At 26.9% G+C, this 13,764-nt stretch overlaps 3 protein-coding genes across 5 annotated transcripts; 2 read left to right on the forward strand and 1 right to left on the reverse strand.

Annotated features, from left to right (window-relative positions):
- The first annotated feature begins 379 nt into the window (after nucleotides 1-379).
- Nucleotides 380-2,020, forward strand: LOC113551980 (52 kDa repressor of the inhibitor of the protein kinase-like). Its single transcript, XM_026954643.1, has 2 exons — nucleotides 380-1,192; nucleotides 1,277-2,020. The coding sequence occupies exons 1-2, from the start codon at nucleotides 380-382 to the stop codon at nucleotides 2,018-2,020; spliced, it is 1,557 nt and encodes a 518-aa protein (XP_026810444.1).
- Nucleotides 2,021-3,759: 1,739 nt separating this feature from the next.
- Nucleotides 3,760-7,490, reverse strand: LOC113548104 (bifunctional purine biosynthesis protein PURH). The gene is given in 10 exon segments (XM_026948783.1): nucleotides 3,760-4,042; nucleotides 4,114-4,378; nucleotides 4,447-4,613; nucleotides 4,693-4,856; nucleotides 4,859-4,910; nucleotides 4,975-5,133; nucleotides 5,193-5,353; nucleotides 6,167-6,625; nucleotides 6,726-6,932; nucleotides 7,288-7,490. Coding segments are annotated over 10 exon segments (1,776 nt in total). The 5' UTR covers nucleotides 7,310-7,490; the 3' UTR covers nucleotides 3,760-3,922.
- Nucleotides 7,491-9,924: 2,434 nt separating this feature from the next.
- LOC113548105 (coiled-coil domain-containing protein 102A) lies at nucleotides 9,925-13,686 on the forward strand. 3 transcript variants are annotated; one of them, XM_026948785.1, is made up of 9 exons: nucleotides 9,925-9,943; nucleotides 10,028-10,160; nucleotides 10,257-10,442; nucleotides 10,503-10,677; nucleotides 10,737-11,128; nucleotides 11,196-11,402; nucleotides 11,474-11,670; nucleotides 12,219-12,296; nucleotides 13,485-13,686. In XM_026948785.1, exons 2-9 carry the CDS (start codon nucleotides 10,158-10,160, stop codon nucleotides 13,543-13,545), a joined length of 1,299 nt encoding a protein of 432 aa, XP_026804586.1. In that variant the 5' UTR covers nucleotides 9,925-9,943; nucleotides 10,028-10,157; the 3' UTR covers nucleotides 13,546-13,686. The 3 variants fall into 3 exon arrangements, with proteins under 3 accessions (XP_026804586.1, XP_026804587.1, XP_026804585.1); XM_026948786.1 differs by lacking the exon at nucleotides 9,925-9,943 and adding an exon at nucleotides 13,396-13,404 and having other exon boundaries at nucleotides 9,950-10,160; nucleotides 13,485-13,648; XM_026948784.1 differs by lacking the exon at nucleotides 9,925-9,943 and having other exon boundaries at nucleotides 9,950-10,160.
- The last annotated feature ends 78 nt before the right edge of the window (nucleotides 13,687-13,764 follow it).

A 13,764-nucleotide genomic window follows, 5' to 3' on the forward strand; every position in this document is an offset into this window, starting at 1 on the left:
GTAGTTAACTACCTTCCTATAGTGAATAGTGATAGTCTGTTATCTATTCAATATATTCTATGCTAATGTGCTATAACTTACTAACTTAGTCGTGAATACTAATGGAAAAATCATAGAGTATTGATAGAATATTTTTTCATGATATCAAGGCCGTATCTGGGGGGTGTCCAGGGTGTCTGGACCCCCCCCCGAAATTTCTTCAATATTTTACAAATGTTTAAAATAATTATTTATTTTTAACACCAACGTAAAAATATTTTCAGTCAAAAATGACTTAAGCTCCAATTAATCATTGACTGTTTTTAGCGATTACGGACTTCTCTCTTTAGACAATTCTGAACCTACTTACAATGATGGTAACTTCCGAGCATTATTGAGAATGCGCATTTCGTGTGAAGATAAAAATCTAACATATCACATTGAGAATCAAGCGTTAAATGCTTCATATATAAGTCCTATGATTCAAAATAATTTTATAAATATATGTGGAAAAATTATACAAGACCAGTTAGTTAACAAAATTAATCAGGCAAAATGTTTTTCTGTATTAGTCGACGAGACAACTGACGTATCGCGTGTTGAACAACTGTCATTGTGTGTACGTTATTTAGACAATAATTTAAATATTGAAAAAAATGAAATCAACAATTATGTATTGAAAGAAGACTTCTTACAATTTGTACCGGTAAATTCTACCACTGGTCAAAATTTGGCCACAGTAATTCTAGCTACTTTAAAAAATCTTGGTATAAAATGTGACTATTTACTTGGCCAAGGCTATGATGGCGCCGCAGCCATGAGTGGTAGTTTTATAGGAGTACAGTCTGTTATAAGAGAAGTACATCCCGCTGCACTTTATGTCCACTGTAGTGCACATTCGTTAAATTTAGCACTTGCTCATTCGTCAAACATTCACCATATTCGAAATTGTATTGGAACAATAAAATCTGTAGGAAATTTTATTAAAATATCGGCTAAACGAACTGAACTATTAAAAAATAAAACAAAAGAATTCCTTCCTGAAACCAAATGGACAAAATTAACTTCCATGTGTGAGACTAGGTGGGTTGAAAATCATGATGGTATGCTTAGATTTTCAGAAATATATAAACCTATTGTTGCAACATTAGAAGAACTACAATTATTTGTTGACATTGAAACATCATCTAAAGCTTTACAGTTATATAAGTGTGTAACAACTAGTGAATTTATAATAAGTATGATAACTGCGACCACACTTTTTTCTATAACTTTGCCATTATGTAAAATATTGTAGTCGGTGAAATGTGATTTAAGTGAAGCAGTAGATCATGTTGAAACAGTTTTAAGTGAAGTGAAAGATATGCGAACAAATATTAATGAAAATTTCAAAGAAATATTCAATAAATCCGAAAAATTGTTCATATCCGTGAACGAGGAAGAAAAAATAAAAATACCAAGATTAGTAAGTCGTTCAACAAATAGAATAAATGTGGATACCAACATTCCTGAAGATTATTTTCGTATTGCAATTGCGATTCCATTCTATGATGATTTTATTAGTCAACTTAAAGAACGGTTTTCCAAACACAAGACGATTTTATCGTCTTTGCATTTATTAATACCAAAAATGTGTTTGAAATCTCCAATTTTAGAATCAGATTTTAGTATATATTCAGATTTTATAAATATTGACACATTACCTTCAGAACTGAAATTGTGGAAAAGAAAATGGATTGCTTTCAAAGATGTAGATCGTCCACATACAGCTGTAGAAGCATTAAATTATTGTAATCCTGAACTTTTTCCAAATATCCATTTTTTATTAAAAGTACTAGCTACACTACCGGTTTCTACAGCAACTCCCGAACGAACTTTTTCGACATTAAAACGCGTCAAGACATTTTTACGGAACTCTACGGGACAAGAAAGACTAACTGGACTAGCTCTATTAAGTGTCCATAGAGATGTTACGGTTAATCCCGATGAAGTGTTAAACCAGTTTGCTCTTCAAAAAGATAGGAACATATTATTAGTTTAAAATAATATGATTTGTATTTGTGAATTTTTTATTTCTTAATTTTATACTTCATATTTGTATAGTGTAAGGTGACAAGATGTCAAAGTAATTTTGTTTATTTGATTTTATTATATTTTAATAAAAGGAGATTAAATCTTTTTCTGTCTTATTTTTAACCAAATATCAAAAATTAAAATCTAAATTCAATAAAATTACAATATACATGTTTTGGACCCCCCCGAAAAAAATTTCTAGATACGGCCTTGCATGATATTATATTATTTAGCATTTATGCATTCACATTATTTTAGAAGATTCTAGAATATAATAAAATAAATTAATTGTAAATAGTGATTTGGTAACAATCGGTAGGTCATGACAAAACATGTAATTAATTAATTTTTTATTAAAGTTTATCAATACCTACATTCAGATATCCAAATCGTGTTTCCGTGTATCTCTTACATGGTATGCTAGTTTAATATACAGTGAAACCTTTCATAACCAACACTTCCCAATAGTGGATGTTTTTTTGGAAACACAACATTTTCATTATTTTTCAATGGGAAACCCCCTAATAGTGAACACCTATTTTAATCTTAACTTAAAAATACTGACATAACGACGACAGAAAAATACATTATTATAGTAATAAAAATAACAACGAACCCGTTCAAAAACTGATTTTTCACACTAAATTGATTACTATTTATACATTATGCATTTAAACATTTTTTTTTATATTTATCTAATAATGTATTAATAGCGTTATGATATTAGATAATAATATTATAATTTATTTTAACCTAACCTATATTTTATTCTTTTACCCTTTTTGAATTTCAAAAATGTACCCTCTCTAAATACTGCACACAATTTTTGTGACTTGAGTGTCCACTATCTAGAGGTTTCATTGTACTTGGTTTATTGTAGTGTGGGTAATTTCTTTCAAAACACTTTTTTCCTAATCTGTTATTCATAATCTATAGGACTTTCAACATCGATGGTTCTTACAACTTAAAAAAGAGCATTAAACAATGAATAAATATTAATAAACATGATTTAAGGCTTATGTCAGGGGCATATCCAGGAATTTTTCTAAAGGAGTCCACATTGTTTTAACATGTAAAAAGTATCACACAATCAGTGGTTTGCTACTAAGAAGTATAATTTCTATTTTCAAAGTGGGAGAGGTCCTGACCCAGAACCCCCTTCTTGAGTACGTCCTGTGCACATGTAATTAAAAATGATTATATTAAAATTTACTTATGTTGGGTAACATAAGCAGTTACCTATATTCCTATACAAAAATAAAATAATACCGAATATTGGAATGAAAAACAATTGCACAATTATTGTATTACTTTATCAGTTTAAACTGATGAAAGGCCTGTAACTTTGACTTAATGAAAAGCAAAGTTTCTATATTTTATGGAAATTATAAATAACTTGTAATACCTATTTTTGTTATATTATAACTCAATAACTGTAACTAATAAGAAAGTTTGAACAATTTACATATTTTTACACAATTCACCAGATTTTTTTTATCAATTTTTAGATACAAGTGTAGACTAAAATGTTAAGCTTAGAAGTAACAAACAAAAAATATAAATAATTTAAATGTATAAAATATATCTGGTTTATGTTGATTTTGTAGAATATGAATACTAAAACAACTAACATTACTTATTTTGTATGCAGAATAAATGATTCTTAACTACATATAATAAGAGCTAGGTACAAATTATATTCAATTTAATTTATTGTTGATTATTCATTTAAAATAGAAATAGTTTAGAAAACATTTACAATATAATTTTCTATGATATTCAATTTTCTTAGCTTACATATTACAATTGAGGAATGTAACAAAAATAAACTGTGTAATGTAAAATCTATAAGATAATCGATTTTACTATATTAATGATGGAATAAACGCAAGTTTGTATGAGTCAACACAATGTTTTGTTCATTGCAGTAATTGATAACTTCTTGATCATTTGTTGAACCAGATGGGCAAGCTACATATTCAACTCCGCTCTAAATACAATTTTAAAATAAAAATATAGATATTATAGTTTAGCAAAAACTTTTACAACTATTTAATATACCTGAACAGCTCTTTCAATGTTATCACTGAATGGGAAAAACGCATCTGATGACAGTACAACTCCTTTTAATTTAGCAGCCCAGGCTTGTCTCTCTTCGGAAGTAAGCTCAGCAGGAACTTCATCAAACAAACTTTCCCATCTAGTACGTGAAAGGCCATTTCCAATAGTTTTACCAATGTAATCATCAATCGCATTTGCTATCTGAGCTCTTTTAACCGACTTTTTAAATTTCATATTTAAAACATATGGATGTTGCCTCAACCACCTACAAATCAATCAAAGCAGATCAAAATATTATTCATTTCAAATACACTGCAATGTAATTTAAATTACCAATTATCAGCTTTATCACCAGCTAGTCTAGTACAGTGTATCCTGGATTGTTGTCCAGCTCCAATTCCTATAGCTTGACCATTGAAAGCATAACACACTGAATTACTTTGTGTGTATTTCAATGTTACAGTAGCAAGAATCAAATCACGTTTAGCTGCTTCTGTCATCTAGACAAACATAAATATCCAACTTCTTATAAAAACAAACACACAGTAATATATTTTAATAAAATAATGATGAACATACATCTTGTCTTTTAGTTACAATATTGGTAAAAAGATTTTCATCAATTTTTCCATCATTACGTCTTTGTTCTAAGGTCATTCCAAACAAAACTTTACGCTCTACAGGCTTAGGTGTATAATTTGAATCAATTTGCAATACACAGTAATTTCCATTTTTTTTTTTTTAAGTAAATTTAAAGCTTCATCACTATATCCAGGTGCAATTATACCATCAGAAACCTAAAAAAAAAAACATTACAATTCAATCATAAATGTAATCGTATTATTTTACACAGTAACTTACTTCTCTAGAAATAATTTTAGCAGTAACTAAATCACAAGAATGTGATAAAGCAATAAAATCTCCATAGGAAGACATTCGGTCAGCTCCTCTTGCTCGAGCATAAGCAGATCCAAGCGGCGTCATAATTTCAAGTAAATCACTCACCATACATAATGAAGCCTAAGAAAAATATTTTATAGTTGGAAATAAAATGATTTAAAGCCAAAAAACTATTTTACTTCAATTTCATTTAATGGTATGCCTAAAGCAGCTCCAGCTGGACTGACATGTTTAAAAGATGTAGCAGCTGGAAGACCAGTTACCTCTTTAAGTTCTTTAACCAACTGCCAACTATTAAAGGCATCACATAAATTGATGTATCCCGGAGAACCATTAATTACTAAAAAATTGAACAATAACATATCAATTACTTTACTAAATGGTAAAAGTGTATAATATTAAATAATATTTATTACTATAGATTGTAAATTTTTTTCAAGTCTACAATTATTTTAATTAATTAGAAACTGATTTTAAACCTAGGATTTATAATACTATTATTTTGATTTTATTTATTAATTTGTATGTGTTTGTGTAATAATGTGTTTAATACCAAATTTAAAATAAATAAAAATTACATATTTCAAACTAACTTAAAGTAAATATATGTACCAATAAAATTATAAAATTATACTATGAAGCAGCGGTGGCTCAAAGGGGGTAAATTTTAATCACATGATTCACAAAAATATTAATGGGTGGGTAGGCTGGACCATTTTTAAAGGTTGATAATTCAATTATAATTAATATAATATAATATAATATATAGTCTTAACTGTGTACTCATATATACTCTAATTTTATATTTAGGGTAGAATTTATTAGGTCTTTAGGAAGAGATTTGATGAGCAAAAAAAAAAAAAAGATCCTAAGCTTCAAAGAATAATTATTTAAAAATAATCCATATTATCCGATTTTAGGGTGGGTGGTAGTGATGTAAAAATATTAAATGTGATACGAGAAAAAAAAATTTACGTCGCCACTGATATGAAGTATTGCAAATAAATTAATGTCTCCATTTTACGGATTTAAATGAAATACATTACAATCAATTTTAATAAATAATTTTTATAGACATTGAAAATATACTAACTAAACTTATTAATAACCAAATTTAGATTAATACTTATTTTACATAAGCTATACAATATACCTTTTAATGGTAATTTTAAATCTGTAGTGAAAAGTTGTGCTGGACATTGGTGAGGATTCATGCCATATCTTAAATTCATTTGACTCTCACCACCCGCAAATTTCTTACGAAAATAATCTGATATACAATCATCATAAGTTGCTGTATGCGTAAATGCTTTCAACGCTAATTTTTTTCGAGTTTCTAAAAGTGTATCTTTATTCAATGATATTTCTTTGGATATTTCAAAATAGTCTGTAGGATCACAAAGTACTGTGACACGTTCATGATTTTTGGCAGCAGCTCTCAATAGTGTTACACCACCAATATCGATATTTTCAACAGCATCTTCAACATTAGTATCCGATTTGGCTATAACCTTTTCAAACGGATATAAATTACATACTACTACTTTTATGAGACTGTAATTGTTCTTCTGTAAATCTTCTTGATCAGCAGGTATTAAACGAGCTAATATACCTAAAATAGAAGTGACATTCATATAAGTATTAGTACAGACACAAAAATTATAAATTTTAAAGTACTTTAATCATAATTTGTATAGGTATATTAAAGTTACCTCCATGAATTGCTGGGTGTAAAGTTTTCACTCGACCCCCAAGTATTTCTGGTGCGCCAGTGAATTCAGAAACGCAAGTAACTGGTAATTTCGCGTCATTCTTTATAAAAGAAGCAGTTCCTCCACTTGCCAACAACTTAAAACCAGCTTCTACTAAGCTTTTTGCTAGATCTAATAATCCAGTTTTGTCCGATACACTAATAAGAGCTAAAAAAACATAATGTTAAATAAATAATTTTAATTTTATTAAAAGAATAATATAATTGTAATAGAGCAATCTAGTTTATGCAAAGTAAATAAATTATTGTCTATAACTATTGAAAGTATACATATTTAATGTAAGTTTTGTAAAATGAAAAATGATAAATTAAGTTAAAAATTGTAATAACACCTACAATGTGATCACATTTAGGTACCAGTAGTTAGTTAAATTCTTAATTTATATTTGATACGTCTTGTTAGTGTTATGGGTAACCAATTATAATTTTTATTCCAAAAAAATGTATTAAAATACATTAACAAGTATATAAAATATATAATTTCATTATTAAAGTTCAGTTACCTAAGTTGTCAGTAGGTGCCATAGTTTCAGAATATACCTATTTTAATAACAACGAAGGTTGAAATTATTTAAAAGTTCCGACACTAACAGGTACTATTTGATAGTAGAAACACGTGTTGAATCATTCACTGAAATTGGCTCTGTGACGCTGTCTGCGGTTTATAGTCCGGTAGGAGGTAACACTAGCGCCACGCCGCACGCCGACACTAGCCTGGAGCTGATTTATTATATTATCATTATTCATCTTTCATTTATCAGAATAGTTATATGTATTACGTTGGACCAAATACTATAGATTATCTAAAGTACTTGATTGGACGTTCAGTGGTTGATATTTGATAACCCCAAGAAAATTAGTCAAGATATGTTTCACATATTTATTTATTATAATTGCCAATCAGTATAAATGATGCTGATTTCGAAAAATTATTTCACAATCCATTTTCTGATGTCAAAACCATTTATTTCAATTATTAATTAAAGGACTATGGTATTTTATATAATAAAATACCTATTACTATGTCGTTTTAATTAATTATCATCGAACTATATAATTTACATTTTTAATAACTTTATAAGCGGGGATTAAACTATATTATTATTTATTAATTAATTAAGTCCATGGTTAAAGAGTACGATATTTTATCTATTTTAATTTTCTATATTTAAATACTAAATAGCATAAAATAATATATGGTTACATCTCACATATTAACATAAGATATTAGAGTAATTCACCAGGTGGCAGGAATGATCACCCAAATTTTTTCTTAATAATAATATAATAATACGATTATTCAATTTCTAATTTTTGAAATATTTAAGCATGCTCATAGGATCACGGATTTTACACCGATTAAGGTATTTCATGTGCTGATACAAACTTCTTTAACTAAATTCAAACCAACCTGTTTTACTGTACATTTTGAAGCAAATGATGTTCAGCTGGAAAAAAATTTTAAATCGCCGTAGGTACAGCTCAAATAGTACCTATGCGAAAACCTAATTATAAAAAAATAAAGTAAAAATTCATAAGTAAACATTCCAAAAATCAGAATTTGAAAAATTCATTATCAAATTCAAAAGTTATGGTGAACAATGATATTATATTTGGTGAATCACCTTGTGGCTTGTATAGTTATATATTATACATTTATACATATTTAATTATTTTAATATTATTCATCTATTCTGTACATCGTATATATTATATTTATATATCATATAGGTACCCATTATGGCATTATGTATAATGTATATAATATCTATGATTATAGTTATAAGTTATAGCGATAACATATTAAAATATTATCATCAAAAATTATGTAATATGAAACAATGAAACACATTATTATTTATTAGGTATGAGTGTATGTGTGTGTGTGTGACGCATTAGGCATCAACTATTATTCTTCTATACTATGATGCTAATACATTATGATCTTGTATTTTGTAGAATACAAAATGTTCTATGTTATAGTATTCTACGATATTTTATAGCACTGTTCTTTGTGCATTGACATACAATTAAAAATGTTGAAGGTAGAGATTAAATTTATTAATTTTTTTTAGAAATAATTAACAATTGGTGTAAAAATATTGTTATTAAATTATGAACTGTTTATTATTTAATATGTATAATTAATATTCTATCAAGTTTAAATAGCACATTGTACTTGTACATACATATATACAGTGGCGTATTTTGTATGTTTTTTTTTTGGGAGGGGGGGGGTGTCTAGATAATATAGGTATATACTTATTTGCTAATTGGTTGCAATATTTCTGTTTTACATCTACTACCACTCAGCTCATAATATACTCATCAAATAATGTAATGAAAATTTTTTTATTTATTTGATTAAAAGTAGTAATTTGTATGTAATTTAAATCATACAGGTATAAAATACCTACTGTAAACATAATTTTAATTTAAAAATAAAAGCAAATAAAATATTATATACTTAATATAATAATATAATATTATTAAGATATATTTATACACATTAGTTACTATCATCGGTCACAATAATTTACTAATTATTACTATATATTTTGTTTGTTACATTCGATACCAGTGATGCTATAAGAATAACAGTTATATAAATAATTTAAAATATAATAGGATAATAAGTACATTGTTTAAAACTAAATTTATTTTCCTTCCGAATTAGTTTGTGATTTAATATAATATTAAATTAGTTAATAACGAATCACATATTATTGTTTGCTAAAATCCCTTCAAAATTTATCGACATTAAATATTAAATTTTTTTTTTTGTTTGGAAGGTGTCCAGACACTGTGGACACCCCCAAAATACGCCACTGCATATATATTGTATCTTGTATGTAATACATACATACTATGTATATTGTATATAGAATAGGAAGAAGAAATTGTATTGATTAACTTTTAGTGGTTAAGTCGATCAACGTCTGTACAGATACATCTGTGCAAATGCCTCAAATTCATGGTCTTGTATAAGAGTATAAGACCATGCTCAAACACAAAATAATTATTAAAAAAAATTATTTATTCTGTAACTAAAATTCAAATAATGAAACTTGATAAGTGAATAATATTGAGCTTGATAAGGTTTCAGTTGATAAGAATAAGTAAGATTGATAGTTGATGACGATGGTCTGTAGACAACAAGTAATAATATCTATTTAATATTTACTATTGTGGATACTTAACGTAATAGTAATTGTAATATTTTTATTATTATTTTACTTCCAGTATGATCGACTTTACTATTGATTGGTGACATTTTACTTAATATAATTGTGATGTGAAAAAACCTGATGTCTGTTTGTATTACATATTTAGCGTTTGTGAACCAAAAACATTTATAAAGTATTTAAATATCATGGCAAGTTTCATATTTTATTATCTATAACATTTATTTATCCATAATTTATACATCATTGCATCTTTATTTTATAATCATTAAACAATGGTTTTTTAGGCTGTTAAAATGGCAGCAAGTGAAGCTGGCGGTGTTGTTGCATCAGCTACAGCATCTGATTGGGATACAAGAGAGTCAATGCGTCAGCGTGAATTAGATGAAGCTAGAGCACGAGCAACACAAATGGAAAAAACAATGCGATGGTGGTCTGATTGTACAGCCAACTGGCGTGAAAAATGGAGCAAGGTAAATGTTATTTATATGAAAATGATTAGTGGGTGTTGTAATTTTTATTGTTATTTATAGGTAAGAAATGAAAGGAATAAAGCTCGAGAAGAAGTCAAGATGCTTAAAGATAATTTAGAACATGTACTAAAAGAGAACAGTAATATAAAAAGAGAAAAGCAAAATCTTGAGCAACAGAATGAATGCTTGCGCAAAGAATTAGAAAAAGTCAATCTGATTCTTTTAAAACATGCGGGTATATTTTCTGAGTATAAATGACTACATTTATTTAGTCTTAAACAATATTTTTTACAGGACAATGGGATTCTCAACTGGTTGATGCATTAGAAAATGGTATTTCTGATCCAGATACTTGCTGTAGTTCCTCATCTATACCTCAGCCATCGATTGTGAGTGATTCTGGTATTGAGGAATATGTCTTACAAGAAGCAGTTCCGAAACATGCAGTTGAAATGTTCAATCAAACAACTTCTCCCATCAAATCACCAATTCCTAATAAAACCATGTCTGATGAAGTTGCTGATAAAATTGAGAAAAATTTGGAAAATCTGTTAGAAAGCACTCAACAAGATTTAAACAATTTGCACAATCAGTTGTCAGGTGCAGATAGTGTTCAATCAGAATGCCAAACTTGTCAAGATAATCAGGTTATTACAAACAAACGTTTAGAAGACTTAAGAATACAGGTGATTATTAAATTATTTGTTATTAAAATCACAATAAATAAATAATTGTTTTTATTATTGGTCTTAGCTAGAACACTTACAATCTGAGAATGAAATTGAATGGAGCAAAAGAGAACAGCTAGAAAGTGAAATGATGAATTTGGAAAGAATTAATAAGCAATTAAAATCTGAACTGAATGACACACTAGAAAAATTGCAGAAACAGAGTAAACCTGAATCATCATCTGACATCAAATTTAGATTACTGCAACAAGAGTTAGCTGATAAAAATATTGTAAGTTTTTTTTTTTATTGACTCATAATATTAATTAATTGATTAATAATATTTCTAACACTATATTTCAGGAGTTAGTCAATTTAAAACACATTCTATCCAAACAAAAGAAAATGTATGTTGACCAAAGTGCTGAGTCAGCGCATTTAATAAGGCGTGGTGAGCAATATGAGAATGAAGTTAAACGTTTAAGAAGCCGAGTAGAAGAATTAAAAAGGGAATTAGCTACTACAGAAGAAGATTATGATACTGCTTCAAATACTATAAAGTAAGTGTTGTTCGATATTTTTGCTAAACTGCTAAAATATATTAGTAAGGTATGAGTTAAAATTATTTCTATTTGGTAGGTACATAGGGATTATAAAATTTAATAATTGAGTTAAACTAAAATAATATGATAATGATAACTGATAAGTGATAATACTATACAGATTGATTAAATCACTGTTTTTACTTTTAAAGTAGTTTAAATATTTTTAGTTTAATTATAATTACATTAGTAGTAATACGGTATAAACCATTACTAAGAAAAAAAATATGTCTATTACCATGATGTGTCACTTTATGAAACTGAATTATCAATAATATCAATCATAGTCTTTCATTAATATTGAACTAATTCCTTTCCTACTTAACTTCCATTTAGTCTTATGTTGATATAATTTAGCATTTTTAGGAATTTTATCATTACGAAGGTGCAACTTTAAATAAAATCTGTTTTTTGTTACTAAAACAAAACTTTTATATATTAATATTTTAAACATGAAATTAATAATTGTCTAAAAATATTTTGATTTTAAAATGATTGCTTTTTAGGAAACTTCAAAGATATAATGAAGATTTACAAGAAAAACTTGATAGCTTACAAGCTGAATTAAAACATCAAAATATAAGGTGAGGATTTATGCATAAGCAATTAATTATCACTTAAGATTTTACATATTTATTCATTATATAAAATATAGAATGAATCTAAATGATAAAGTTATTGTTATTTAAATTTCAAAATATTTATAACCAATACAATTGTAATCCGTTTTAATAATAATAATTATTAAAGTTAAATATTTACAATTAATACAAGTTTTTATAATAATTAAAAAGGAATTTTAATAACTGAGTCAACTATTTATTTGATATTTTAAATCTAACTGTTTCAAATACTTATTCTATCATGTTCCAATTACATTAAATAAATTGCAAAAGTATTCACTCATATTTCTTTATTGGGTTCTTTTTAGGTAATTAATTGAAAATAAACATTAACATTTTTATCTTAGCTCACAATATTATTTATATTATGCTATGACTAAATTTGAATGTTTTCAAATTTATAATTTTTGTCTGTATTATTTTAGTTTTGATACTTAAATTAAAATTTAAGCACTATAAACCAGTGTGTACTGTGGGTGTAGATTGTATAATTTATTAATAAATTGTAAACAAATTGAGTGCTTGTAGACTGGTTTTGTACATTTATATGTGTCCAGTATTACCATTGATTATATAAATCAGTTTATATAATCAAAACAATGGTATTAGATACCCTATCAGCCTATACCATAAGGTTGTGAAATGGAAATATTCAACACATACTGGACGGGGGGGGGGGGGCTAAAATAGGCTCTAGCCCTCCCTCCATTTGCCATACTTTTTATATTGTTTTGAAATATTAAAATTTAAATATGGAAATTGTTTTAAAAATTTTAGTTATTTAAAATAGTAAATATGTTAACAGTAAATCAACGTTAATAATATGTTATCAGTATTTTTGTATTGTTATTGTTTTTGATTTTTAATAACTCAAGTTAAAAGTATTTAGCCCTCCCCCATAAAAAACCCTAGCTATACCTTTGAGTTCTGACGCATACTGTATATGCTACATTAAAACAAGTACACTATGCCACTGATATAAATTATTTATTATACAATTTATTAAAATTTAAAATTATAGTATAATTTTATTTTAAAAATGCTGCTTTTGGGTTCATAGAACATAAAAGTAAGAACAACATTGTCATATTTTGGTAAAAACCAATATTTTTAGTTGTCATTTATTAAGTTTTATTTTTATTTTTTAAGATTGACACGCTTGACATGTCAAGTATCTTCAGATGATTCAAGTCATAGTGATGAAGACTGAATTTCAGCTAATAAACCTGCATTAATGTTTGTTACTTATTGGTGAAAAAACTACTTAAATGTTTTATTTCTTGTGTAATATATTTTTAGTCAATTAATAAAATTAATACTTTGTAAAGATACAAGTTAGTTCTAAATATGTGTCAAATATTCCATTTATAATATTTTTATTTATTTATTATACTTATAGAAATACCTTTTTATGAACTTACCATAAAAT

The sequence above is a fragment of the Rhopalosiphum maidis genome, chromosome 1, assembly GCF_003676215.2.
Source record: "Rhopalosiphum maidis isolate BTI-1 chromosome 1, ASM367621v3, whole genome shotgun sequence".
Lineage (NCBI taxonomy): Eukaryota > Metazoa > Arthropoda > Insecta > Hemiptera > Aphididae > Rhopalosiphum > Rhopalosiphum maidis.